Source organism: Somniosus microcephalus, chromosome 29 (assembly GCF_052327205.1).
Source record: "Somniosus microcephalus isolate GS21.2 chromosome 29, FLI_Smic_1.0, whole genome shotgun sequence".
Classification (NCBI taxonomy): Eukaryota; Metazoa; Chordata; class Chondrichthyes; order Squaliformes; family Somniosidae; genus Somniosus; species Somniosus microcephalus.
The window spans coordinates 8,218,470-8,243,316 of NC_141015.1; the positions used below are offsets into that span (position 1 = coordinate 8,218,470).

General features: G+C 50.7%; 1 protein-coding gene across 1 annotated transcript in view; it reads left to right on the top strand.

Moving 5' to 3' along the window:
• Window positions 1–24,338, top strand: part of psap (prosaposin) — a 66,361-nt gene extending 42,023 nt beyond the window's left edge. The window contains exons 7-14 of the mRNA XM_085970131.1: window positions 6,092–6,148; window positions 15,995–16,090; window positions 18,696–18,791; window positions 19,434–19,617; window positions 20,756–20,919; window positions 21,434–21,514; window positions 22,576–22,683; window positions 23,670–24,338. Coding sequence (XP_085826257.1) covers window positions 6,092–6,148; window positions 15,995–16,090; window positions 18,696–18,791; window positions 19,434–19,617; window positions 20,756–20,919; window positions 21,434–21,514; window positions 22,576–22,683; window positions 23,670–23,705 — 822 coding nt within the window. The 3' untranslated portion in view covers window positions 23,706–24,338. The remainder of the gene's footprint in view (window positions 1–6,091; window positions 6,149–15,994; window positions 16,091–18,695; window positions 18,792–19,433; window positions 19,618–20,755; window positions 20,920–21,433; window positions 21,515–22,575; window positions 22,684–23,669) is intronic.
• The last annotated feature ends 509 nt before the right edge of the window (window positions 24,339–24,847 follow it).

Genomic DNA, 24,847 nt, shown 5'->3' on the forward strand with positions numbered 1-24,847 from the left:
TGCAACGCATTTTGATCTACCATCCGGTCCATCTCCCTTTGGAAGACGGAGACCCCGTTGGTGACACCAAAGGGAACCCTAAGGAAGTGATAGAGGCGGCCGTTTGCCTCAAAGGCAGTGTACTGGCGGTCCTCAGGGCGGATGGGGAGCTGGTGGTACGCTGATTTCAGGTCAATGGTCGAGAAGACGCGGTACTGCGCGATCTGGTTGACCATATCAGCTATACGGGGGAGTGGGTAGGCGTCCAGCAGGGTGTAGCGATTTATTGTCTGGCTGTAGTCGATGACCAGGCGCTGCTTCTCGCCGGTCTTAACGACCACAACCTGGGCTCGCCAGGGGCTGGTGCTGCCCTCAATAATCCCTTCTTTCAGGAGCCGCTCCACTTCGGTTTTAATGAAAACCCTGTCCCCGGCACTGTATCGCCTGCTCTTTGTGGCGATGGGCTTACAGTCGGGGGTGAGGTTAGCAAACAGTGGTGGGGGGGTGACTCTGAGTGTGGAGAGGTTGCACCTGGTGCGCGGCGGGCAATTTGGAAGCTGCTGGCTGCAGACTGTGAGTGGGGGTAGGGGTCCACCGTACGCCATCGTAACACTTTTAAGGTGGCACTGAAAATCTAACCCCAGCAGGACGGCAGCGCAGAGGTCGGGGGCCTGCTGCGTCCCGGCTGTCGTCCAAGATGGCGGCGTCCATGATCCCCATGTGGCTGGAGGCGTCCAAAATGGCTGCTGTACCGGTGATTCGCACATGGCCGGGGAGGTCCAAGATGGCGGCCCGCATGGCCCACACGAGGCGCTGCTGGGGTTCGGGGTGGCTTTGGCCCTGCAGACGCTAGCGTAGTGTCCCTTCTTCCCGCAGCCCGAGCAGATCGCGTTTTTCGCCGGGCAGCGCGCTCTGGGGTGTTTTGCCTGGCCACAGAAGTAGCATTTCTGGCCTTGGGGCACTGCTGTCTGGCCTTGGGACACTGCTGCGGTAGTTGGGCCGTTGTTGGGGTGTGGCTGGGGTGGCACGGCGCTATGAGGCGGTCCTACCGTGTCCCAGGCTGTCATTCCCCGCGGCGTCCACCGTGCAGAGGAGTAGGCATCCATGCCCTGGTAGGCTGCATCCAACGATAGTGCGAGTTCAGAGGCCTTGTTGAGGTCGAGGTTACTCTGCTCCAACAGTCGCTGTCGGGTGTAATTGGATCTGTGGCCCGCTACAAAAGCGTCCCGGATAAGTTCCTCTGTGTACACGGCGGCCTTTACATCCTTACAACCACAGGCCTGGCCAAGCACAGACAGTGCCTGAAGGTATTCCACGGTCGATTCCCCAGGTTGTTGTTTACGACTCCCCAGGAGGTGCCTGGCGTACACTTCGTTCACTGGGCGCGTGTACTGGTCCTTGAGGAGCTTGATAGCGTCCGCGTACGAGGTCGCGTCTTGGATGACCGAGTACACTCGGTGGTTCACTTTGGAGGTCAGGACATCCAGTTTGTCCTCGTCCGATTTGATTGCTGCGGAGGCGGTCAGGAATTTTTCGAAACACTTAAGCCAGTGAGTAAACTTGGTGGATGAGTCCGCCTCCCGATGGTCTAAGTCCAGGCATGCTGGTGTGAGGATCTTCTCCATTATAAAAATGTTGTTAATAAAATTGATGCGCTATCAATTACTCATAAAAGACTGAGAGTTAGAAGAGTAACTAAAGGCTTTTATTAACAACAGAATGGAGGTCTGCCTCGCGTGGTCGACCGGTCCAGGATACAAAGGGCTGGGGAGCAGTCACCTTTATACTAGGACCTGTGGGAGGAGTCAGCCGAGGCATGTCCAGGCATGTACACAGTGGAATACAAACAGGAATACAAACAGTGGTTTACCACAGACGGCAGATTTGAAGGGGCGGGGGACAGTACCTGAGGAGAGAGAACCATTAAAAATATCAGCTAACATGGGACACAAGAAGGGAAGTTGGGTGGTCAGCAGTTTAGTGGGAATCGGTTCAAGGAAGCGGGGGTTGGGTCTAATGGACAAGATGAGTGCGGAGAGTGATGATAGGAGATAGGAGAGAAACTGGAGAAATATGAGAGTTCAGGGCAAGGGAAACCTTAAGGGAAGTTTGTCCCGGTGGGCATGGGGAAGGGAGGGATGCGGCAGAGGCAGTTGATTGGATGGCCTCAACCTTAGAAAGAAGTCCATGAGCTCCTCGCACTTGTTATTGACGGGGCGGGTGGAGGAGGCAGGGGAGAAGGGTTTAAGAAGACAGTTAGTGGTAGAGAAAAGAAGCCGGGGGTTATCTTTGCATCCCAGGATGATCCTGGAACAGTAGCAGTTTTGACCGAGGCGAGCAGGACCCGATCGTGCTTTGTGTCCAGCCAGATCTGGCGGTGAATGGCTAAACCAGTTAGACTCATAGAATCATCGAAAGTTACAGCACGGAAGGAGGCCATTTCGGCCCATCGTGTCCGCGCCGGCCAACAAAGAACTATCCAGCCTAATCCCACTTCCCAGCTCTTGGTCCGCAGCCCTGCAGGTTACAGCATCCCAAGTGCACATCCAAGTACTTTTTAAATGTGGTTAGGGTTCCTGCCTCTACCACCCTTTCAGGCAGTGAGTTCCAGACCCCCACCACCCTCTGGGTGAAGACATTTCCCCTCAAATCCCCTCTAAACCTTCCACCAATTACTTTAAATTGGTGCCCCCTGGTTTTTGACCCCTCTGCTAAGGGAAATAGGTCCTTTCTATCCACTTTATCTATGCCCCTCATAATTTTATACACCTCAATAAGGTCTCCCCTCAGCCTCCTCTGTTCCAAGGAAAACAGACCCAGCCTATCCAGTCTTTCCTCATCGCTCAGATTCTCTACTCCCAGCAACATCCTTGTAAATCTCCTCTGTACCCTCTCTAGTGCAATCACATCTTTCCTGTAATGCGGTGACCAGAACTGCACGCAGTACTCTAGCTGAGGCCTAACTAGTGTTTTATACAGTTGAAGCATAACCCCCCTGCTCTTGTATTCTATGCCACGGCTAATAAAGGCAAGCATTCCGTATGCCTTCTTAACCACATTATCTACTTGCCCTGCTACCTTCAGGGATCTATGGACATGCACTCCAAGGATTCTTTGTTCCTCTACACTACTCAGTGTCCTACCATTTAAAGTATATTCCCTTTTCTTGTTAGCCCTCCCCAAATGCATTACCTCACACTTCTCCGGATTGAATTCCATTTGCCACTGTTCTGCCCACCTGACCAATTTATTGATAACTTCCTTCTTCAGTATCAACCACACAGCCGATTTTAGTATCCTCTGTAAACCTCTTAATCATACCCCCTATATTCAAGTCGAGATCGTTGATATATACCACAAAAAGCAAGGGACCTAGTACTGAGCCCTGCGGAACCCCACTGGAAACAGCCTTCCAGTCATAAAAACACCCATCAACCATTATCCTCTGCTTCCTGTCTCCGAGCCAGTTTTGAATCCAACTTGACACTTTGCCCTGGATCCCATGGGCTTTTAACTTTGTGACCAGTCTGCCATGTGGAACCTTATCAAAAGCCTTGCTAAAGTCCATATACACTACATCAAATGCACTACCCTCACCTACCCTCCTTGTTACCTCCTCAAAAAATTCAATCAAGTTTGTCAGACACGACCTTCCCTTAACAAATCCGTGCTGACTATCCTTGATTAATCCATGTCTTTCCAAATGAAGATTTATCCTGTCCTTCAGAATTCTTTTCAATAATTTTCCCACCACCGAGGTTAGGCTGACTGGCCTGTAATTACTCGGTCTATCCTTTTCTCCCTTTTTAAACAAGGGTACCACATTAGCAGTCCTCCAGTCCTCCGGCACCACACCTGAAGCCAGAGAGGATTGCAAAATGATGGTCAGGGCCTCTGCTATTTCCTCTTTTGCTTCGCTTAACAGCCTGGGATACATTTCATCTGGGCCTGGGGATTTATCCACTTTTAAAGCTGCTAAACCCCTTTATACTTCCTCTCTCACTGTTTATTTCATCTAATATTTCACACTCCTCCCCCCGATAGCAATGTCTGCTTCACCCCTCTCCTTTGTGAAAACAGACGCAAAGTATTCATTAAGAACCCTGCCGACGTCTCCCGCCTCCACACACACATTACCCTCATGATCTCTAATAGGCCTCACCCTTTCTTTAGTTATCCTCTTACTCTTAATATATTTATAAAACATCTTTTGGTTTTCCTTGATTTTACTTGCCAAGAATTTTTCATGCTCTCTCTTTCCTATGCTTTCCTAATATCCTTTTTAATTGCACCCCTGCATTTTCTGTACTCCTCTTAAAGATTCTGGAGTATTTAGCCCTCGGTATCTGTCATACGCCTCACTTTTTTTTCTTTATCCTACCCTGTATGTCCGTAGACATCCAGGGGGCTCTAGATTCGTTAGTTCCACCTTTTTTCTTTAAGGGCACATATTTGGTCTGAACCCTCCAGAACTCCTCCTTGAATGCCTCCCACTGCTCTGACACTGATTTACCTTCAAGTAGCTGTTCCCAGTCCACTATGGCTAAATCCCCTCTGAGCTTAGCAAAATTTGCTTTTCCCCCAATTTAGAATTTTTATTCCTGGTCTATCCTTGTCCTTTTCTATAACTACCTTAAATCTAACAGAATTATGGTCACTAGCACCAAAATGCTCCTCCACTGATGCGCCTTCTACCTGCCCAGCTTCATTCCCTAAAACTAGAAGGGAACTGGAAGGTGGTGAGATGCTCAAAGGAGGAGAATGTGCCAGAGGAGCAGGGGAACAGACCAAGGTGTGATTTGGTGATGAGAGCCACACCGCCACTGCAACTGTCTGGGCAGGGCAAGTGATGGAAGGTATAGCCAAGCGGGGAGGCTTCCTGTAGGGCGGCGATGTCATCACCCCTCAGCCTGGTTGCCGTCAAGGCCACGATGTCGATGTAGTCATCCACAATAAGCTAGTAGATGGCAAGGCCCTTGTTCACAAGTGAACGGTCATTGTGGAGGGAGATGTGGAGAGGGTCGGTGATGGCTGATCCACTGGCAGAGTCCCCAGGGTCAGCACTGGGAGTGGCGAGTTGGACAGGGAGGAGATTGGCAAGATTAGCCCCCAGCGGGTACGCCAAACACTGATGGACATGAGGGAGCAATGTCAGTACGTTCTGTTTGCCCTCGCCCTGTGGGGTGTACTTGACCTCTTGGCACCATGCCAGCGGTGCAGCACATCACGAATGTCAATGTGAATTTTCATTGGGTACCATTTTACAGTTTCCTTAGTTCAAATTTATGATTTCCCAAGTTATCACTGATACTTGAGTGTTGCACTTGTCTCTAGTTTAATTTTTACATTTTAAAAATTGGGCTTTGCCACTCGGGATGATGTGGCAGCTTGTTTCTGCTCCTGGTGGACAGAGGGTGTCCACTGTCCGCACAGCCCCTGCTCACCTGTGATTCCAACCAGGCGTGTTGGTGTTTCGCAGTAACTGAAGCAGCTGTTTGTCCAGAGGACGTTTCCAGGCTATCAAATGAGAATTGCAGTTTGATGTCATTCCCCATCTGACATTCCCATAAATTCTAACGAAAACTGTGGACCCTTCGATCAGCGGCTCTGTAACTCTCGCTCCTAATCTTTGGTCCCATTTGTAACCAAGTGAAGTACAGGAAACTTTCGTTTATCCGGAGGTTAAATGTCCGGAAAGCTCTATCCACCGGCAAAATTCAGGAGCCGGTTCAGATAAGTTTTTTTTCTTTTCGTTGCTTTTTTTCTGCAGTCTTGGCTCTGCAAGGTCTAGCTGAAGCTGTTGCTTAGCTACAGAGACGCTTGCAAGCTGTGCCGACTGTCTTGAAGCTGTTGCTAAGCAGCAGGGTTTGTTGCTTCACACGGAGCTCAGAAGCTCCGTATGTTTTAACATTAGCGCTGGTTTCTACAGTTTTGATGGGACGGCACCAGCTCGGTCCCGTCAGTGCCAGCTACCAGAAAGTTTCCTGTATTGTGTATCCGATTACCTTTATATCCTTACCCAGTGATCTGTGTAGAAGTGGTGATTAAACACACCAATTGGTGTGTAACAATGTCCAAATGTGTATTAACAGGCATTCACTTGTTATTTCAGTGTGAGAAATACATCGCTCTGCACGGACCACGGGTGGCTGAGATCTTGATGCAGACAGTGAGTATTAGAGCAATCCTTGTACAGACATAACATTGAGTGTGGGAATGTTGCTCTTCCTGACATAGCTCCCTAGTCTTCCTGTCCTTCTCTATTCTGGGATGTGGCTGCGGGAGTAACCCTCAGCCTGCCTAATCTCCTAACTCGATGAGCAGCAACTTGGCTTTCTGTTAGGCACTTCTCAACCCTCTGGCCTTAATATTGATGTTAACAACTTCAGACCTTAACTATAGCTCCCATTTTCTCGAGTGGCACATGTTGGCAATATTGGGTGGGTGTGTGCGCATTTCCGGGGGAGGGGGACTGGCGGGTAGTGGGTTGGTGCGTGAGATGGGGACTCCAACCCCATCGGAACACCATACTGACAGAGTGGTCTTGGTGTCGATCTGCTTTTTTCTCTTCTACCAGACTTTGTAATTAATTTGATGGGCCTGTCCCAAGCCCTCAACCTCCCACAGGGTGCCACTCTTTCACACTTCTTGGAGAGGGAAATTTGCTCCCTCATAAACTCTGTTTGGCGTTTTCCTGTGTACGGTTGAAGTATGTACCAGAGCAAAATAAAGTGACTTTATATAAAGTTTTCAAATGACTCCAAGCTCTCTGTTCCTTGCCAATTAATCACCCGACACTAAAAAGTCCTGTAGGTCAGGTTCTCAGTGAAGTGAGTGGAACACTCCTGCTGATTGGGTCAAGTAGACTTATCACAAAATCCTGTTCTATTTTAGAAACCACTTTCAAAACGAATGGATAGCATTCCATGAATTCTGTTTTGGGATACCACCAGGAAATGTTATGGAGAGTGCGTTAGATCAGTACCCTGGGGTGGATTGTTATGGACAGGGAGGCAGTGGGTTAGATCAGTACCTGAGTGGAATGTAATGGGCAGGGAGACGGTGGGTTAGATCAGTACCCTGGGGTGGATTGTAATGGACAGGGAGGCAGTGGGTTAGATCAGTACCTGAGTGGAATGTAATGGACAGGGAGGCGGTGGGTTAGATCAGTACCCTGGGGTGGATTGTAATGGACAGGGAGGCAGTGGGTTAGATCAGTACCTGAGTGGAATGTAATGGACAGGGAGACGGTGGGTTAGATCAGTACCCTGGGGTGGAATGTAATGGACAGGGAGACGGTGGGTTAGATCAGTACCCTGGGGTGGAATGTAATGGACAGGGAGACGGTGGGTTAGATCAGTACCCTGGGGTGGATTGTAATGGACAGGGAGACGGTGGGTTAGATCAGTACCCTGGGGTGGAATGTAATGGACAGGGAGGCGGTGGGTTAGATCAGTACCTGGGGTGGAATGTAATGGACAGGGAGACGGTGGGTTAGATCAGTACCCTGGGGTGGATTGTAATGGACAGGGAGGCAGTGGGTTAGATCAGTACCCTGGGGTGGATTGTTATGGACAGGGAGACGGTGGGTTAGATCAGTACCCTGGGGTGGATTGTTATGGACAGAGAGGCGGTGGGTTAGATCAGTACCCTGGGGTGGATTGTAATGGACAGGGAGACGGTGGGTTAGATCAGTACCTGGGGTGGAATGTAATGGACAGGGAGGCAGTGGGTTAGATCAGTACCCTGGGGTGGAATGTAATGGACAGGGAGGCAGTGGGTTAGATCAGTACCCTGGGGTGGAATGTAATGGACAGGGAGACGGTGGGTTAGATCAGTACCCTGGGGTGGATTGTAATGGACAGGGAGGCAGTGGGTTAGATCAGTACCCTGGGGTGGAATGTAATGGACAGGGAGACGGTGGGTTAGATCAGTACCCTGGGGTGGATTGTTATGGACAGGGAGACAGTGGGTTAGATCAGTACCCTGGGGTGGATTGTTATGGACAGGGAGACAGTGGGTTAGATCAGTACCCTGGGGTGGATTGTTATGGACAGGGAGGCAGTGGGTTAGATCAGTACCCTGGGGTGGAATGTTATGGACAGGGAGGCAGTGGGTTAGATCAGTACCCTGGGGTGGATTGTTATGGACAGGGAGGCAGTGGGTTAGATCAGTACCCTGGGGTGGAATGTAATGGACAGGGAGGCAGTGGGTTAGATCAGTACCCTGGGGTGGATTGTTATGGACAGGGAGGCAGTGGGTTAGATCAGTACCCTGGGGTGGATTGTTATGGACAGGGAGGCAGTGGGTTAGATCAGTACCCTGGGGTGGATTGTAATGGACAGGGAGGCAGTGGGTTAGATCAGTACCCTGGGGTGGATTGTAATGGACAGGGAGGCAGTGGGTTAGATCAGTACCCTGGGGTGGAATGTAATGGACAGGGAGACAGTGGGTTAGATCAGTACCCTGGGGTGGATTGTAATGGACAGGGAGGCAGTGGGTTAGATCAGTACCCTGAGGTGGAATGTAATGGACAGGGAGACAGTGGGTTAGATCAGTACCCTGGGGTGGATTGTTATGGACAGGGAGGCAGTGGGTTAGATCAGTACCCTGGGGTGGATTGTTATGGACAGGGAGGCAGTGGGTTAGATCAGTACCCTGGGGTGGATTGTTATGGACAGAGAGGCGGTGGGTTAGATCAGTACCCTGGGGTGGATTGTAATGGACAGGGAGGCAGTGGGTTAGATCAGTACCCTGGGGTGGATTGTAATGGACAGGGAGGCGGTGGGTTAGATCAGTACCCTGGGGTGGAATGTAATGGACAGAGAGGCAGTGGGTTAGATCAGTACCCTGGGGTGGATTGTTATGGACAGGGAGACGGTGGGTTAGATCAGTACCCTGGGGTGGAATGTAATGGACAGGGAGGCAGTGGGTTAGATCAGTGCCCTGGGGTGGATTGTTATGGACAGGGAGACGGTGGGTTAGATCAGTACCCTGGGGTGGATTGTAATGGACAGGGAAGCGGTGGGTTAGATCAGTACCCTGGGGTGGAATGTAATGGACAGGGAGGCAGTGGGTTAGATCAGTACCCTGGGGTGGATTGTTATGGACAGGGAGACGGTGGGTTAGATCAGTACCCTGGGGTGGATTGTAATGGACAGGGAGACGGTGGGTTAGATCAGTACCCTGGGGTGGATTGTAATGGACAGGGAGACAGTGGGTTAGATCAGTACCCTGGGGTGGAATGTAATGGACAGGGAGGCAGTGGGTTAGATCAGTACCCTGGGGTGGATTGTTATGGACAGGGAGACGGTGGGTTAGATCAGTACCCTGGGGTGGATTGTAATGGACAGGGAAGCGGTGGGTTAGATCAGTACCCTGGGGTGGATTGTAATGGACAGGGAAGCGGTGGGTTAGATCAGTACCCTGGGGTGGATTGTAATGGACAGGGAAGCGGTGGGTTAGATCAGTACCCTGGGGTGGATTGTAATGGACAGGGAGACGGTGGGTTAGATCAGTACCCTGGGGTGGAATGTAATGGACAGGGAGACAGTGGGTTAGATCAGTACCCTGGGGTGGATTGTTATGGACAGGGAGGCGGTGGGTTAGATCAGTACCCTGGGGTGGATTGTAATGGACAGGGAGACAGTGGGTTAGATCAGTACCCTGGGGTGGATTGTTATGGACAGGGAGACAGTGGGTTAGATCAGTACCCTGGGGTGGATTGTTATGGACAGGGAGGCGGTGGGTTAGATCAGTACCCTGGGGTGGATTGTAATGGACAGGGAGGCAGTGGGTTAGATCAGTACCCTGAGGTGGAATGTAATGGACAGGGAGACGGTGGGTTAGATCAGTACCCTGGGGTGGATTGTAATGGACAGGGAGACAGTGGGTTAGATCAGTACCCTGGGGTGGAATGTAATGGACAGGGAGACAGTGGGTTAGATCAGTACCCTGGGGTGGATTGTTATGGACAGGGAGGCGGTGGGTTAGATCAGTACCCTGGGGTGGATTGTAATGGACAGGGAGGCAGTGGGTTAGATCAGTACCCTGGGGTGGATTGTAATGGACAGGGAGGCGGTGGGTTAGATCAGTACCCTGGGGTGGAATGTTATGGACAGGGAGACGGTGGGTTAGATCAGTACCCTGGGGTGGAATGTAATGGACAGGGAGACAGTGGGTTAGATCAGTACCCTGGGGTGGATTGTTATGGACAGGGAGGCGGTGGGTTAGATCAGTACCCTGGGGTGGATTGTTATGGACAGGGAGACGGTGGGTTAGATCAGTACCCTGGGGTGGATTGTTATGGACAGGGAGACGGTGGGTTAGATCAGTGCCCTGGGGTGGAATGTAATGGACAGGGAGGCAGTGGGTTAGATCAGTACCCTGGGGTGGATTGTTATGGACAGGGAGACGGTGGGTTAGATCAGTGCCCTGGGGTGGAATGTAATGGACAGGGAGGCAGTGGGTTAGATCAGTACCCTGGGGTGGAATGTAATGGACAGGGAGACGGTGGGTTAGATCAGTACCCTGGGGTGGATTGTTATGGACAGGGAGACGGTGGGTTAGATCAGTACCCTGGGGTGGATTGTTATGGACAGGGAGGCGGTGGGTTAGATCAGTACCCTGGGGTGGATTGTAATGGACAGGGAGACGGTGGGTTAGATCAGTACCCTGGGGTGGATTGTTATGGACAGGGAGGCGGTGGGTTAGATCAGTACCCTGGGGTGGATTGTAATGGACAGGGAGACGGTGGGTTAGATCAGTACCCTGGGGTGGATTGTTATGGACAGGGAGGCGGTGGGTTAGATCAGTACCCTGGGGTGGAATGTAATGGACAGGGAGGCAGTGGGTTAGATCAGTACCCTGGGGTGGATTGTTATGGACAGGGAGGCGGTGGGTTAGATCAGTACCCTGGGGTGGATTGTTATGGACAGGGAGGCGGTGGGTTAGATCAGTACCCTGGGGTGGATTGTAATGGACAGGGAGGCAGTGGGTTAGATCAGTACCCTGGGGTGGAATGTAATGGACAGGGAGGCAGTGGGTTAGATCAGTACCCTGGGGTGGATTGTTATGGACAGGGAGACGGTGGGTTAGATCAGCACCCTGAGGTGGATTGTTATGGACAGGGAGACGGTGGGTTAGATCAGTACCCTGGGGTGGATTGTTATGGACAGGGAGGCAGTGGGTTAGATCAGTACCCTGGGGTGGATTGTAATGGACAGGGAGGCAGTGGGTTAGATCAGTACCCTGGGGTGGAATGTAATGGACAGGGAGACAGTGGGTTAGATCAGTACCCTGGGGTGGATTGTAATGGACAGGGAAGCGGTGGGTTAGATCAGTACCCTGGGGTGGATTGTAATGGACAGGGAGGCAGTGGGTTAGATCAGTACCCTGGGGTGGATTGTAATGGACAGGGAGACAGTGGGTTAGATCAGTACCCTGGGGTGGATTGTAATGGACAGAGAGGCAGTGGGTTAGATCAGTACCCTGGGGTGGATTGTTATGGACAGGGAGGCAGTGGGTTAGATCAGTGCCCTGGGGTGGAATGTAATGGACAGGGAGGCGGTGGGTTAGATCAGTACCCTGGGGTGGATTGTTATGGACAGGGAGGCAGTGGGTTAGATCAGTACCCTGGGGTGGATTGTAATGGACAGGGAGGCGGTGGGTTAGATCAGTACCCTGGGGTGGATTGTAATGGACAGGGAGACGGTGGGTTAGATCAGTACCCTGGGGTGGATTGTAATGGACAGGGAGACGGTGGGTTAGATCAGTACCCTGAGGTGGAATGTAATGGACAGGGAGACGGTGGGTTAGATCAGTACCCTGGGGTGGATTGTAATGGACAGAGAGGCGGTGGGTTAGATCAGTACCCTGGGGTGGATTGTAATGGACAGGGAGACGGTGGGTTAGATCAGTACCCTGGGGTGGAATGTAATGGACAGGGAGACGGTGGGTTAGATCAGTACCCTGGGGTGGATTGTAATGGACAGGGAGACGGTGGGTTAGATCAGTACCCTGGGGTGGAATGTTATGGACAGGGAGACGGTGGGTTAGATCAGTACCCTGGGGTGGATTGTTATGGACAGGGAGACGGTGGGTTAGATCAGTGCCCTGGGGTGGATTGTAATGGACAGGGAGACGGTGGGTTAGATCAGTACCCTGGGGTGGATTGTTATGGACAGGGAGACGGTGGGTTAGATCAGTGCCCTGGGGTGGATTGTAATGGACAGGGAGACGGTGGGTTAGATCAGTACCCTGGGGTGGAATGTTATGGACAGGGAGACGGTGGGTTAGATCAGTGCCCTGGGGTGGATTGTAATGGACAGGGAGACGGTGGGTTAGATCAGTACCCTGGGGTGGATTGTTATGGACAGGGAGACGGTGGGTTAGATCAGTACCCTGGGGTGGATTGTAATGGACAGGGAGGCAGTGGGTTAGATCAGTACCCTGGGGTGGATTGTTATGGACAGGGAGGCAGTGGGTTAGATCAGTACCCTGGGGTGGAATGTAATGGACAGGGAGACGGTGGGTTAGATCAGTACCCTGGGGTGGATTGTAATGGACAGGGAGGCGGTGGGTTAGATCAGTACCCTGGGGTGGAATGTAATGGACAGGGAGGCAGTGGGTTAGATCAGTACCCTGGGGTGGATTGTTATGGACAGGGAGGCAGTGGGTTAGATCAGTACCCTGGGGTGGATTGTAATGGACAGGGAGACGGTGGGTTAGATCAGTACCCTGGGGTGGATTGTAATGGACAGGGAGACGGTGGGTTAGATCAGTACCCTGGGGTGGATTGTAATGGACAGGGAGACGGTGGGTTAGATCAGTACCCTGGGGTGGAATGTTATGGACAGGGAGGCAGTGGGTTAGATCAGTACCCTGGGGTGGATTGTAATGGACAGGGAGACGGTGGGTTAGATCAGTACCTGGGGTGGAATGTAATGGACAGGGAGACGGTGGGTTAGATCAGTACCCTGGGGTGGAATGTAATGGACAGGGAGGCAGTGGGTTAGATCAGTACCCTGGGGTGGATTGTAATGGACAGGGAGGCGGTGGGTTAGATCAGTACCCTGGGGTGGATTGTTATGGACAGGGAGACGGTGGGTTAGATCAGTACCCTGGGGTGGAATGTAATGGACAGGGAGACGGTGGGTTAGATCAGTACCCTGGGGTGGATTGTAATGGACAGGGAGACGGTGGGTTAGATCAGTACCCTGGGGTGGATTGTAATGGACAGGGAGACGGTGGGTTAGATCAGTACCCTGGGGTGGAATGTAATGGACAGGGAGGCAGTGGGTTAGATCAGTGCCCTGGGGTGGAATGTAATGGACAGGGAGACGGTGGGTTAGATCAGTACCCTGGGGTGGAATGTAATGGACAGGGAGGCAGTGGGTTAGATCAGTACCCTGGGGTGGATTGTTATGGACAGGGAGACGGTGGGTTAGATCAGTACCCTGGGGTGGATTGTTATGGACAGGGAGACGGTGGGTTAGATCAGTACCCTGGGGTGGAATGTAATGGACAGGGAGACGGTGGGTTAGATCAGTACCCTGGGGTGGATTGTTATGGACAGGGAGACGGTGGGTTAGATCAGCACCCTGGGGTGGAATGTAATGGACAGGGAGACGGTGGGTTAGATCAGTACCCTGGGGTGGATTGTTATCGACAGGGAGGCAGTGGGTTAGATCAGTACCCTGGGGTGGAATGTAATGGACAGGGAGACGGTGGGTTAGATCAGTACCCTGGATGGTAGGATGCACATTCATAATCAGACAACTTGCTGAGTCATCAGTCTGTTGTGGGCCGGCGACATGTTTGACACCTAAAGCTGACTTTCTCAATGATAGATTGCCAAAGTAGTTTTGGTTTGATTAACTCTGAATGACAGCAGTTGGTGACTTTTCAGGGCAGTGATAAACTGCTGGCTGATCGAGCTGTATCGCAGCTGTAAGCCCAGTCAATTCCACCACCGTCCTCTCCAGAACCTGGGCTGTGTTCTGGTGACTGGGCATCCAATGGGCATTACACATACACATGATTAATACAAGCCTGCTTTCAGATGCCTTTAGCAGTGGTGCCATTGGTGTCGAAGCAGTTTTAGAGAGTTCAGAATCTACACATCCAGCGATGCATTGGTTGGAACATTTTGCCCTTTCACCTCGGGTGTCTGTTTGAATCTGGCTGAGACGGGGAATCATTTTCCTTCTGTCCATTATGCTGAGAGTTGAGTCTTCACTGGGTGCAGTCCCAAGGGTAGTGGTTCCTCTCACATTCCCGGGCTGGTGTTCATGTGTGACCTCGCAGTCAAAACACAAAAATTAAATCATCTACAGTTGTTCAATCCAATTAACTGAAATTGGATTTATTGCTGTGATTGGAAGACTTTCTCCACTTCCTGATGCTCTACCCCCCACTCGGGCTGTGGAACAGTTCCTCCTCTATCAAGTGAATATTTTAACATGCGAGTGTAGATGGAGAATCTTGGCAGGTTATTCAACTACGCAGGCCATGCCAGCCAATCTCAATCCTGTCTGCAACTGATGTGCACGCGGGTGCTTTCCCCGCCCGGTGCCCCCCGGGCCTGCGCTCGCCCCCGCCCGGTGCCCCCTGGGCCTGTGCTCTCCCCCGCCCGGTGCCCCCCAGGCCTGCGCTCGCCCCTGCCATGTGCCCCCCGGGCCTGCGCTCGCCCCTGCCATGTGCCCCCCGGGCCTGCGCTCGCCCCCGCCATGTGCCCCCCGGGCCTGCGCGTGCCCCCCAGGCCTGCGCTCTCCCCGCCCGGTACCCCCCGGGCCTGCGCTCTCCCCGCCCGGTACCCCCCGGGCCTGCGCTCGCCCCCGCCATGTGCCCCCCGGGCCTGCGCTCGCCCCCGCCCGGTGCCCCCCCGGGCCTGCGCTCTCCCCGCCCGGTGCCCCCCGGGCCTGCGCTCGCCCCCGCCCGGTGCCTGCGCTTGCCCCCGCCCGGTGCCCCCCGGGCCTGCGTTCGCCTCCGCCCGGTGCCCCCCCGGGCCTGCGCTCGCCTCCGCCCGGTGCCCCCCCCGGGCCTGCGCTCGCCCCCGCCCGGTGCCCCCCGGGCCTGCGCTCGCCCCCGCCCGGTGCACCTCCCAGCAGGGCGCACTGAATAGCAATTAGAAGCACTAATGATCACGTTTTCTTCTCTTCAGCTGAGACACCGATGCCAATTATAGCCCTCACATCATTCCCCCAGCTACAATCAGGCAACTCCTCACAGTCTTGGAACATTTATTGGTCTCGGTGGCTCAGTACATTGCATGGCCGTTTCCCACTCCGCCATCGCACAAAACCCCGCCTCCACTCCGGTCTACAAATGTTTGTGTCACAGCCCATAATACCCACTGGGATTGAGAGCCAGTGTCACAGCCCATAATACCCACTGGGATTGAGAGCCAGTGTCACAGCCCATAACACTCACTGGGATTGAGAGCCAGTGTCACAGCCCATAATACCCACTGGGATTGAGAGCCAGTGTCACAGCCCATAATACTCACTGGGATTGAGAGCCAGTGTCACAGCCCATAATACTCACTGGGATTGAGAGCCAGTGTCACAGTCCATAATACTCACTGGGATTGAGAGCCAGTGTCACAACCCACAAGACCCACTGGGACCCGCCTGACGGCACAGCTGGTTAGCGTTGTTGATAGCTGAGCTGTACGCAGCAGAAAGTCTCAGTTTTTAGCGTGGGCTGTGCAATGCTGTCTGGTTGCCAAAAAGAACTCTTCCTGAAGCCAATTTTAAAACACAGCCAAATAGTAAATCTGTCGCCCAGCAGTGTTCCTGTTTAAGGCCTCAGTGCTCTGCCTCCGCCCCTGCTTCTGTCTGATATTTGGTTTGATTTGCATGGTTGGTGAATAACTGACAACTGTGTCATGCTGCTTTACATGCATTAAAATTGCCCCCTCATTGCCTGCCTTATTTCTTGCAATAGTGCTTGATGTTGATTTAATGTTGTTTTTAACTATGGAATTGTACTTTGATTCCCCTTCCTCCTTTAGGACGCACAAGAGATCTGTACAGTAAGCGGATTCTGCCAGAGAGCAGACACTGTGCCAATGCAGCTCCTCCAGAAAGCCATTGTTAACCCCGTCCAGGTACAGTTAACCGCCATTCCTGTGTTCAGAAATGTCTGTGGATAATTTCTGCCATGCGAGGTTTGAACTCCTTACCCTCTGAAGCTGGGATATACGGCCATAGAGGCAGAGTACAAAAGCAAGGAAGTTATGGTAAACCGTTATAAATCACTGGTTAGGCCTCCGTTCTGGGCACCACACTTTAAGGAGGATGTCGAGGCCTTGGAGAGAGTGAAGAGGAGATTTACATTGAATTTACAGCACAGAAACAGGCCATTCGGCCCAACTGGTCTTTGCCAATTTTTCTGCTCCACGCGAGCCTCCTCCCACCCTACTTCTCACCCTGTCAGCAGGAAACTTTGTGCTATCCGGGATCGAGCTGTTGCCGTCCCATCAAAACTGCCAGACAAACCAGTGCTAATGTTGAAACATACGGAGATTTTGAGCTCCGTATCTGGCAACAAACCCTGTTGCTTAGCAACAGCTTCAGCGAGACCTTGCAGAGCCTGACTGGTGAAAAAAAGCAATGAGAAGAAAAAAAACCTAACAAAATGGCTCCTGATTTTTGCCGGTGGCTTGAGCATTCCGGACAGTTAACCTCCAGATAAACCAAAGTTTCCTGTATTCCTTTCTCTCTCATGTACTTAACTAGCTGCCCCTTAAATACATTTGTCATTTGCCACAACTATTCCAATGTTCCACATTCTCACCACTCTCTGGGTAAAGAAGTTTCTCCTGAATTCCCCATTGGATTTATTAGTGACTTTTCTTATATTTATGGCCCCTAGTTCTGGTCTCCCCCACAACATCTTCTCTATGTCTACCCTATCAAACCCCTTCATAATTTAAGACCTCTGTTAGGTCACCGTCAGCCTTCTCTTCTCCAGAGAAAAGAGCCCCAGTCTGTTCAGCCTTTCCTTATATTTAAAACCTCTCCGTTCTGGTATCATCCTGTAAGGTGTTTGGTTTCCTCGTCCTTACAAGGGTTCTTTGACTCGGGGTTTTACAGGAACAAAATGGTAGACGACACAAAGGTTTAGGTTCAACCCAAAACTGTTAGTTTATTAAACCCAACAATCCAGCCAAGTGTACAGCACAGAAGGCGCCCGTTCGGCCCATCGCATCTGCTGGCTCTTGGCCAAAACAATCGGAAGGTTTAATCCTCTGCCCCACACTCTCCCCATAGCCCCGTATCTTCCTCTGTTTCAAATATCTATCCACTTTTCCCTTAAAAGATGCAATGTTTTCTGCCTCTTGTAACAAAGCCATCCATTCTCCTAACCCCTCTCCTCACTCTTTGATGATTTAAATCTTTCCCTATTCACTGTCAGAACCCTTCATAATTTTAAAAGCCTCTATTGAAGAACTGCTTTGAACACTGCAGTCAAATTTACTGTGTCGCACTGACTGCTACTACTGACGGCCCACTCTACCAGTGGCTGCATGCACCATGTTTCCAGCCTTCTCTGTCTTGTGCGTAGTACCATGCGGTGTGGAGCTTGAGCTGAGCTTTGTTAGGTCCTCCATGACTGCGAGGGTCTAAGTGTTTGTTGGCCAGTCTGGAGCGACGGTCAATTGGGAGCCTGCTGGGCTCTCTTCACATCAAAATTCTCACCTGACCGGGTGACATGCCCAAATAGTTGCAACTGTCTGAGACTGATTGCTCGGAGACAGTGGTTGTGCTGTGCCCCTTCTGACCGCCGCATTCCTGACATTGTTGTACCAGTGGCAAGAATTCGTTGGAGACTCCGTTGGTCAAAGGCATCCAGTCTCAATTGGTCTCACACTGTCGGAGCCCATGTGTCTGTTCCGTATGTCAGGACTGGGATAATAAGACCATTGTACAATCTGAGCTTGGTTGCTCGTTGGATTCTTGACATCCACGCGTTCTTGTCAAGCGATTACAACACTTCTGGCGATCTGTATTAGACATCATCTCTCCTTCAGAGGCACCTGAGTCATGTACCGAGCTTCCACAGTAGTTGAAATTGTCGACTATCGCTGTGCTTTCACTATTCACAGTGGTGGGAACTGGAGGTTTGTGACTCTGAGCTGCTGCCCTTTGATTCTCTGCTGGTTGAGCTCAAGGCCTAATGGTTCAGCCTCTTTGAGGATCCTCTAGCATTACCGCAGCACTGGCGACTTTCCCAAACTAAAAGGCTTCTCTCAAAAGCTCCCCCCTTATTTTTTGACCGAATTGTTCACTATTTTCTATGAAAGGTGTCTGGGAGCTGCGTTAAACCAACGGGAGCAGAGTGGTTATGTTACTGGACTAGTAATCCAGAGGTCAGAGTTCAAATCCCACTGGGGAATTTAAATTCATTTAATTAAATCTGGAATAAAAAGCTAGTATCAGTAATGGTGACCATGAAACTGCTGGGTTGTTGTAAAAACCCAGCTGGTTCACTAATGTCCTTTAGGAAAGGAAATCTACTGTCCTTACCCGGTCTGGCCGGGTATATGTGACTCCAGACCCACAGCAACTGCCCCTCTGAAATGGCCATGTTTTGATTTTCCATAATGGGGAAAAAATCTTTAGATTTAGGCGTTGCCGCACTTTTCCAGTGTTAATCACATGACTTCAGTTACCTCGATCATTTCCTCGCGTTGTGTTTTCTGTCTTTAGAAGAGCCTGGTGCCTGTGGCAGCGTCGCAGGGATGTGTAATCTGTGAGTTTGCCATGCAACAGATCGACAAACTTCTGGAGAAGAACACAACTGAGGTGAGCACCTGAAACTCCAGGGCAAGGGTTGCAAAACTGGATAAAAAATCTAGCGATGTGTAGCTGTTACCAAGTATGGGGAAGTGATGGTGGCAGCAGGGTGGGACTGATGTACGGGGGGAGTCTCATCAGACGCCTGCTTGATTCAACAGTGTCAGCAGGGGCTCAGTGGGTAGCACACTTGCCTCTGAGTCAGAAGGTTGTCAGAGACTTGAGCACATAAATCGAGGCTGACACTCCAATGCAGTGCTGAGGGAGTGCTGCACTGTCGGAGGTGCCGTCTTTCAGATGGGACGTTAAACCGAGGCCCTGTCTGCCCTCTCAGGTGGACGTAAAAGATCCCAGGGCACTATTTCGAATAAGAGTAAGGGAGTTCTCCCCGGTGTCCTGTTCAATGTTTATCCATCAATCATCATCACTAAAACAGATGATCTGGTCATTATCACATTGCTGTTTGTGGGAGCTTGCTGTGTGCAAATTGGCTGCCGCATTTCCTACATTACAACAATGACTACACTTCAAAAAGTACTTCATTGGCTGTAAAGCGCTTTGAGACGCCCGGTGGTCGTGAAAGGCGCTATATAAATGCAAGTCTTTCTGTCTTTTCTTTCTTTTATAAATTAACATGTTTCTCTCCTACAGGATGTGATCACTAAGGCTGTGGCAAAAGTGTGCTCCATCCTGCCGGCCACTGTCAAAAGCGAATGTGAAGACTTTGTTGAACAATATGGGAAGGCTTTGGTGGAACTTCTTGCACAGGAATTGGATCCCGCTCTTGTATGCACAGCCATTGGCCTCTGCAAGCATGCAGAACGTGTGGTTGTTGGTACGTGGAATTTCTCCTCTCCATTGTAATTGAGATACAAATATATCACTCGCCTAAGCCTTCCAGTCCATCCCGCCAGTTTCCCAGCAGGATCTGGGTTGGACAGAGCCTGAAATGTGCTGAGGAACCTGTCCTGCATCCCACCTCACCCGCAGTCCTGTCAGCATCAAATGTGAGTGGGTACAGGCAGATCACCGGGCGAGGGGGGGTAGAGACGGCCCCGTTTACCCAGCTCTGGTGATGGATCTGGACCACCTGTTCGGCTGCAGCCTTCAGATGTTCATGACCTGAGGGCCGGAAATACTGCTGTGGTCAGGGGGGCATCTTGAGCAGGCAGAATCTCCGCCCATTGGAGAGATGTCACAATTAAGGGGGTAGAAAGCCTAGGCCGGTTTGTGTGATGTCCGCTCCTGATGGCTCCCTTGTGGTACTGCACCAATACCTACAATGTGAGAGATCAGGTATATTGTGCAATAAATGTGAAGCTTTGAAGCAGTCAGGTATTCAAGGCTCGGGCTCTTTCTAACTCGTGTAAAACAGATGAGAATAGTTGGGTCGTGTGTGTTCCGCTCATGTTATGCAGAACAATCTATCACAGACAGCGAGTCGGAATCGAGAGGGGTCATGGATCAAAGTGAAGCCTGCAAGTGGAGGATTAGCTGGCTACTCATAGTTCCCACCACATTTATCATTTCATTATTCCCTTCAGTCTCGCCGATTAAATTCGTAGATGCTTCAGTTTAGTCAGGGGATTAAGGGGGATCTGCAGGAAAGTGGGCGACTGCCCTGGCCGCTTGATTGGTCGATTGCCCCGGCCATGCGATTGGTCGATTGCCCCGGCCATGCGATTGGTCGATTGCCCCGGCCATGCGATTGGTCGATTGCCCCGGCCATGCGATTGGTCGATTGCCCCGGCCATGCGATTGGTCGATTGCCCCGGCCATGCGATTGGTCGATTGCCCCGGCCACGCGATTGGGCGATTGCCCCGGCCGGTGTTGGTTGCTCCGAGGCTGCAGTGTTACGTTATGTTCTGGTTGTGCAACAATTTGTTTTGAAGGAGCTGCCGTTTTAATGGGTGCCATTTCCAGTAAATGTGTATTTGGATTGTGTCCTGATGTATATCTTTTCAAACCTCAGAGAAAGTTAAACCAAAGCCACTGAAAGCAGGTGCTTTGTGTGAAGTCTGTAAGACCGTGGTAAGGGAACTGGATAGTTTACTGGAAAAGAACGCCACACAGGAGGAGATCGAGGCCGCCCTGGACAAAGTCTGTAACTTGCTGCCAGCTTCAATGCACGACGAGGTAAACGACGAGCAGGGTTCCCAACTTGACCATCTGAGCGAACCAATAGTGTAACTGCAGGTTCCAGCCTAGCCAGCATAGGCAGGGTGGGCTGAATGGTGGCCTCCTGCACTGTGCATTCCACGGCTAAAATGTGGGGATGTGTTGTTCAGCGACCTCCTGTGGGCACGTGTGAACGAGCGGACAGTGCCTGGCGGTACGTGCTCAGTGCGCGGCTCGTGATGCTGCGGGGTAGGCGGGGCCACACTCTCCAGTGGCAGCAGCCAGTGAAGGGCTGCCCGTTTAGTGACTGCCTTGTTTTCTTGGGGGGGGGGGGGGGGGGGGGAAGCTGGAGGGCCAAGCAAGGGATAAATTTCAGTCATTACTTGTGCCTCCCCTTCAGCGTCTGCACGAGAGCACTGCTCAGGATCCTCCAGTTCCATCGTGTCATTGAATGCCTTTGGAACGGGAACTGCATGAGATTTCCTGCAGTGTCTCAATGGCCACCTGCTGAAACAATTTCTTTGTGTTGCAGTGCGACCAGCTGGTAGCTCAGTACGGATCCGTTATACTGCAAGTTCTGTTGCAAACTCTGGACCCGGACTTTGTTTGCAGAGTGAGTATGATTTTGATTTCTTCTCGTAAATACAGTTCGGTCATTTCTCTGCGCTGTCATGTGTAAACTGCAGCCTTGTGCAGCATTGATCTGCTTCACAATGGGTTTGAGGCACTGCATGTAACTGCCACCAATTCATTTAAGCACAGTAGCAACTCACAGGATTGCTCAGAACTTGCCCACCGGAGCACTTCAGACCTCCAACCCACACACCGCACCCCACCCCCCACCTTAGGTCAACCGTCCCTCCTCAGCCCTTTAGAGCTCAGTCCTGACCTTGTAACATGGCTCTGACCTGCCCACTGATTCCTGGTCCTGACTCTCAAAAACAGAGAATGGGAGCAGAGTTCAATTTAAACAGCAATGCCTGTTAACATCGTCTGGTCTTTGAAAATAGCACATCACCACTCAGCTATTCTTTCATACGCTGTACAGACAGTGAGAGAGTATTCAACACCTCAATAAGACACCTCTTGGTGTTTGTAATTTTACAATTACACTTAATTGAGATTTAAATGATTAACCAGACTGTTGTGTCTCTTTATCCAGCCTTCTCTTGCTCTAAACGGATGTAATAAACACGCACAGCCAGACTACACGTGGCCCTCGCTCCCCGTGTGGCACACCACGGATATCAGCTAATTAATACATTTCCAGTGTCCCTTTGCCCACATTTAGAATGGAAAGTGCCTATTGCCACACTAATTACAGAAAGGGACAAGTCAAGCATCCTCCATCTTAGCAGCACCAGAATACATTGTGTGGCACAGAACCGGTCATTGCCAAACAGGAATTGTTGTGAGCAGCGCCATGGCAAAGCCAGTAGTGAGGCGGACAGTGTCTATCTAACATTAAACAAATAATATTTTTGTCACCCAGTGTTGCTGTTCTGTTGGGTGCAGCAATGGCTGTAAATTTAGTGAACAGCAGGATTATATGGATCTATAAGCGAGACTTTTCAAATGGGTGACTGGCTTTTAGTACAACACACCTTTTAGGGGTTTCTTGGATCTTGCGATGAAAGCTATCTGCGCCTAATAAATACCCTTTCCCATGAACAGAAAGTTGGAGCTTGCACAGGTGCAAAAAAGCAACTCTTGGGTGCAGATAAGTGTGTGTGGGGTCCATCGTACTGGTGTCAGAATATGGACACGGCAAACCAATGCAACGTAAGTAACTGCACCATTGTAAAAGTTGCTGCCCAGTTGGATGTGCTTTTGAATATTTGTATAAAACGTGGCCAGTGAGAGGTTGCACAGTGGGTGAGATGGTTGAAATTTTAATCTCAGCTGTGTATTGAGCTAGGTGATGTGCCTGAATTGCCATCCCAGGTCGTGGGTTCAAGTCCTGCTCCATTGAGCACATAATCCACCTGACACTCTGCAGTACTGAGGGAGTGCTGCACTGTCCGATGAAAGAAAGATGAGACGTTAAACCTCAGGTGGACATCTCTGACAGTACTGCCCCTCAGTACAGCCCCTCCAACAGCGCGGCGCTCCCTCAGTATTGCCCCTCTGACAGTGCGGTGCTCCCTCAGTTCTGCCCCTCCGACAGCGCGGCACTCCGACAGTGCGGTGCTCCCTCAGTACTGCCCTGAAGTGACAGCCTAGAGTATGAGCTCAAGTTTCTGGGGTGGGACTTGAACCCACAACCTTCTGACTCCGAGTCAAAATTGCTATCCACTGACCCACAGCTGACACCTTTCATTGGCATATTCGAGTAGTTCAAAATAATTGCCTCATATTTTGAAGTGGTTTTGGAAACGGCCCGAGTAATGGCGGTATCTTGGATACAAGATTCAGAAAACTCATTAAATATGTCAATGCTGTTTCTCTTTAATAGATCTGAGCTGATGCATGTCATTTTTAAATGCTGATCTTGAATTTAATGGATTGTAAAGGTTTGCCCACAACCGATGTAAGACGAGAGTTGCCTTATAATGAAAAGTCAATGATGAGGGTTTTGGAATGCAGTGAGACGAGAGGGACCTGATTAGATTAACTGAGCAGAAAATGCTTCTTTTATTCTCGGGACGTGGGCGTCGCTGGCAAACCGGTACCCAGCGAGATGTAGTGCATCGGAGTCTGTATCTGCACGGCCTTTAATCACTGACGGTGCAGCTTCTAATAATAGCTACTTTCCCATTTCCTAACAGGCGACTGAACATTGCAAACGTCATATCTGGAACTGAAAGGCATCACCTTCTGGATAAACACAATGATTTAAAAATGAGAATCCTTTTTGTTTCTATCTCACATTTTTCTGTTTAGTTTGCTTGCGATGTACACTGCCACATTCGGGAGAAATGTGTCTGTTGTAACAATCTGTAACGGTTCCTTAAAGTCTTACATCTGAGATGACGCAAGAATATTTTGGAATCTAATTGCCCTGTGGTGATTAAGTAAATCTGTAAATGCTATCTAACTTATGGTGAGTTTGGTTCCAGCCACACTATGGGGTGCTTACTATGCTGCACTGCTGGAGATTGAGTATCGAGGTAAGACCCTAACACGGGCTGTGTACTCTCGCAGGAAAATGCAGTAATTGTTTTGGAGGTTTGAGAATTAATGTATAAATTTTTGATGTTCGAGTCGAGCAGTTTTACTACTTGAAGTACAGCTGGGCTCGGTTTACCTAAATGTGAGGATGACTGGTCCGAATGGCATGAGTTTGCAAGTTCAATGTTTCTAAAATATTGCTGTTTTTGAATCAAAATTGTTTGCTGATCTGTTTGCTAATCATTACCTTGGTTTGTTGGAATCGTCTTTTAATCCAGTAAAATGTGTAAAAGTTGGTTTGTCAATAAAATCTGCCCTAAATCCTATCTGCTGGTCATTTTCTTCGAGCGGTCGGAGTTGCTGCCAGTTTGTCATTTCCAGTTTACGCAAAGGGAGTTCAGTGCAAGCAAGCTTTTCCTGCCAGTTCTACATACCTTACCTTGATGTAATGGTAACTCCCTACCCCGGGGTGTTGCAGGTGTCTGTGTACCAGCCCCAACCTGGCATATGCTTTGCAGACGGTGAAATGCTCATTGGGAAATGCATAAGAAATAACCGCCCGACTCCACCACTTAACATAAGATAAGATACATAACATAAGAAGTAGGAGCAGGAGTAGGCCATACGGCCCCTCAGGCCTGCTCCGCCATTCAATAGGATCATGGCTGATCTGAACCTAGACTCACGTCTTCTTCCCTGCCTGCTCCCCGTAACCCCTTATTCCCTTATCAGCTAGGAAACTGTCTCCATTTTAAATGTATTTAATGTCGCACTTCCTCGTTTCATCTGCTGCTGAAACCCTCATCCATGCCTTTGTTACTATCCAACGCACCCC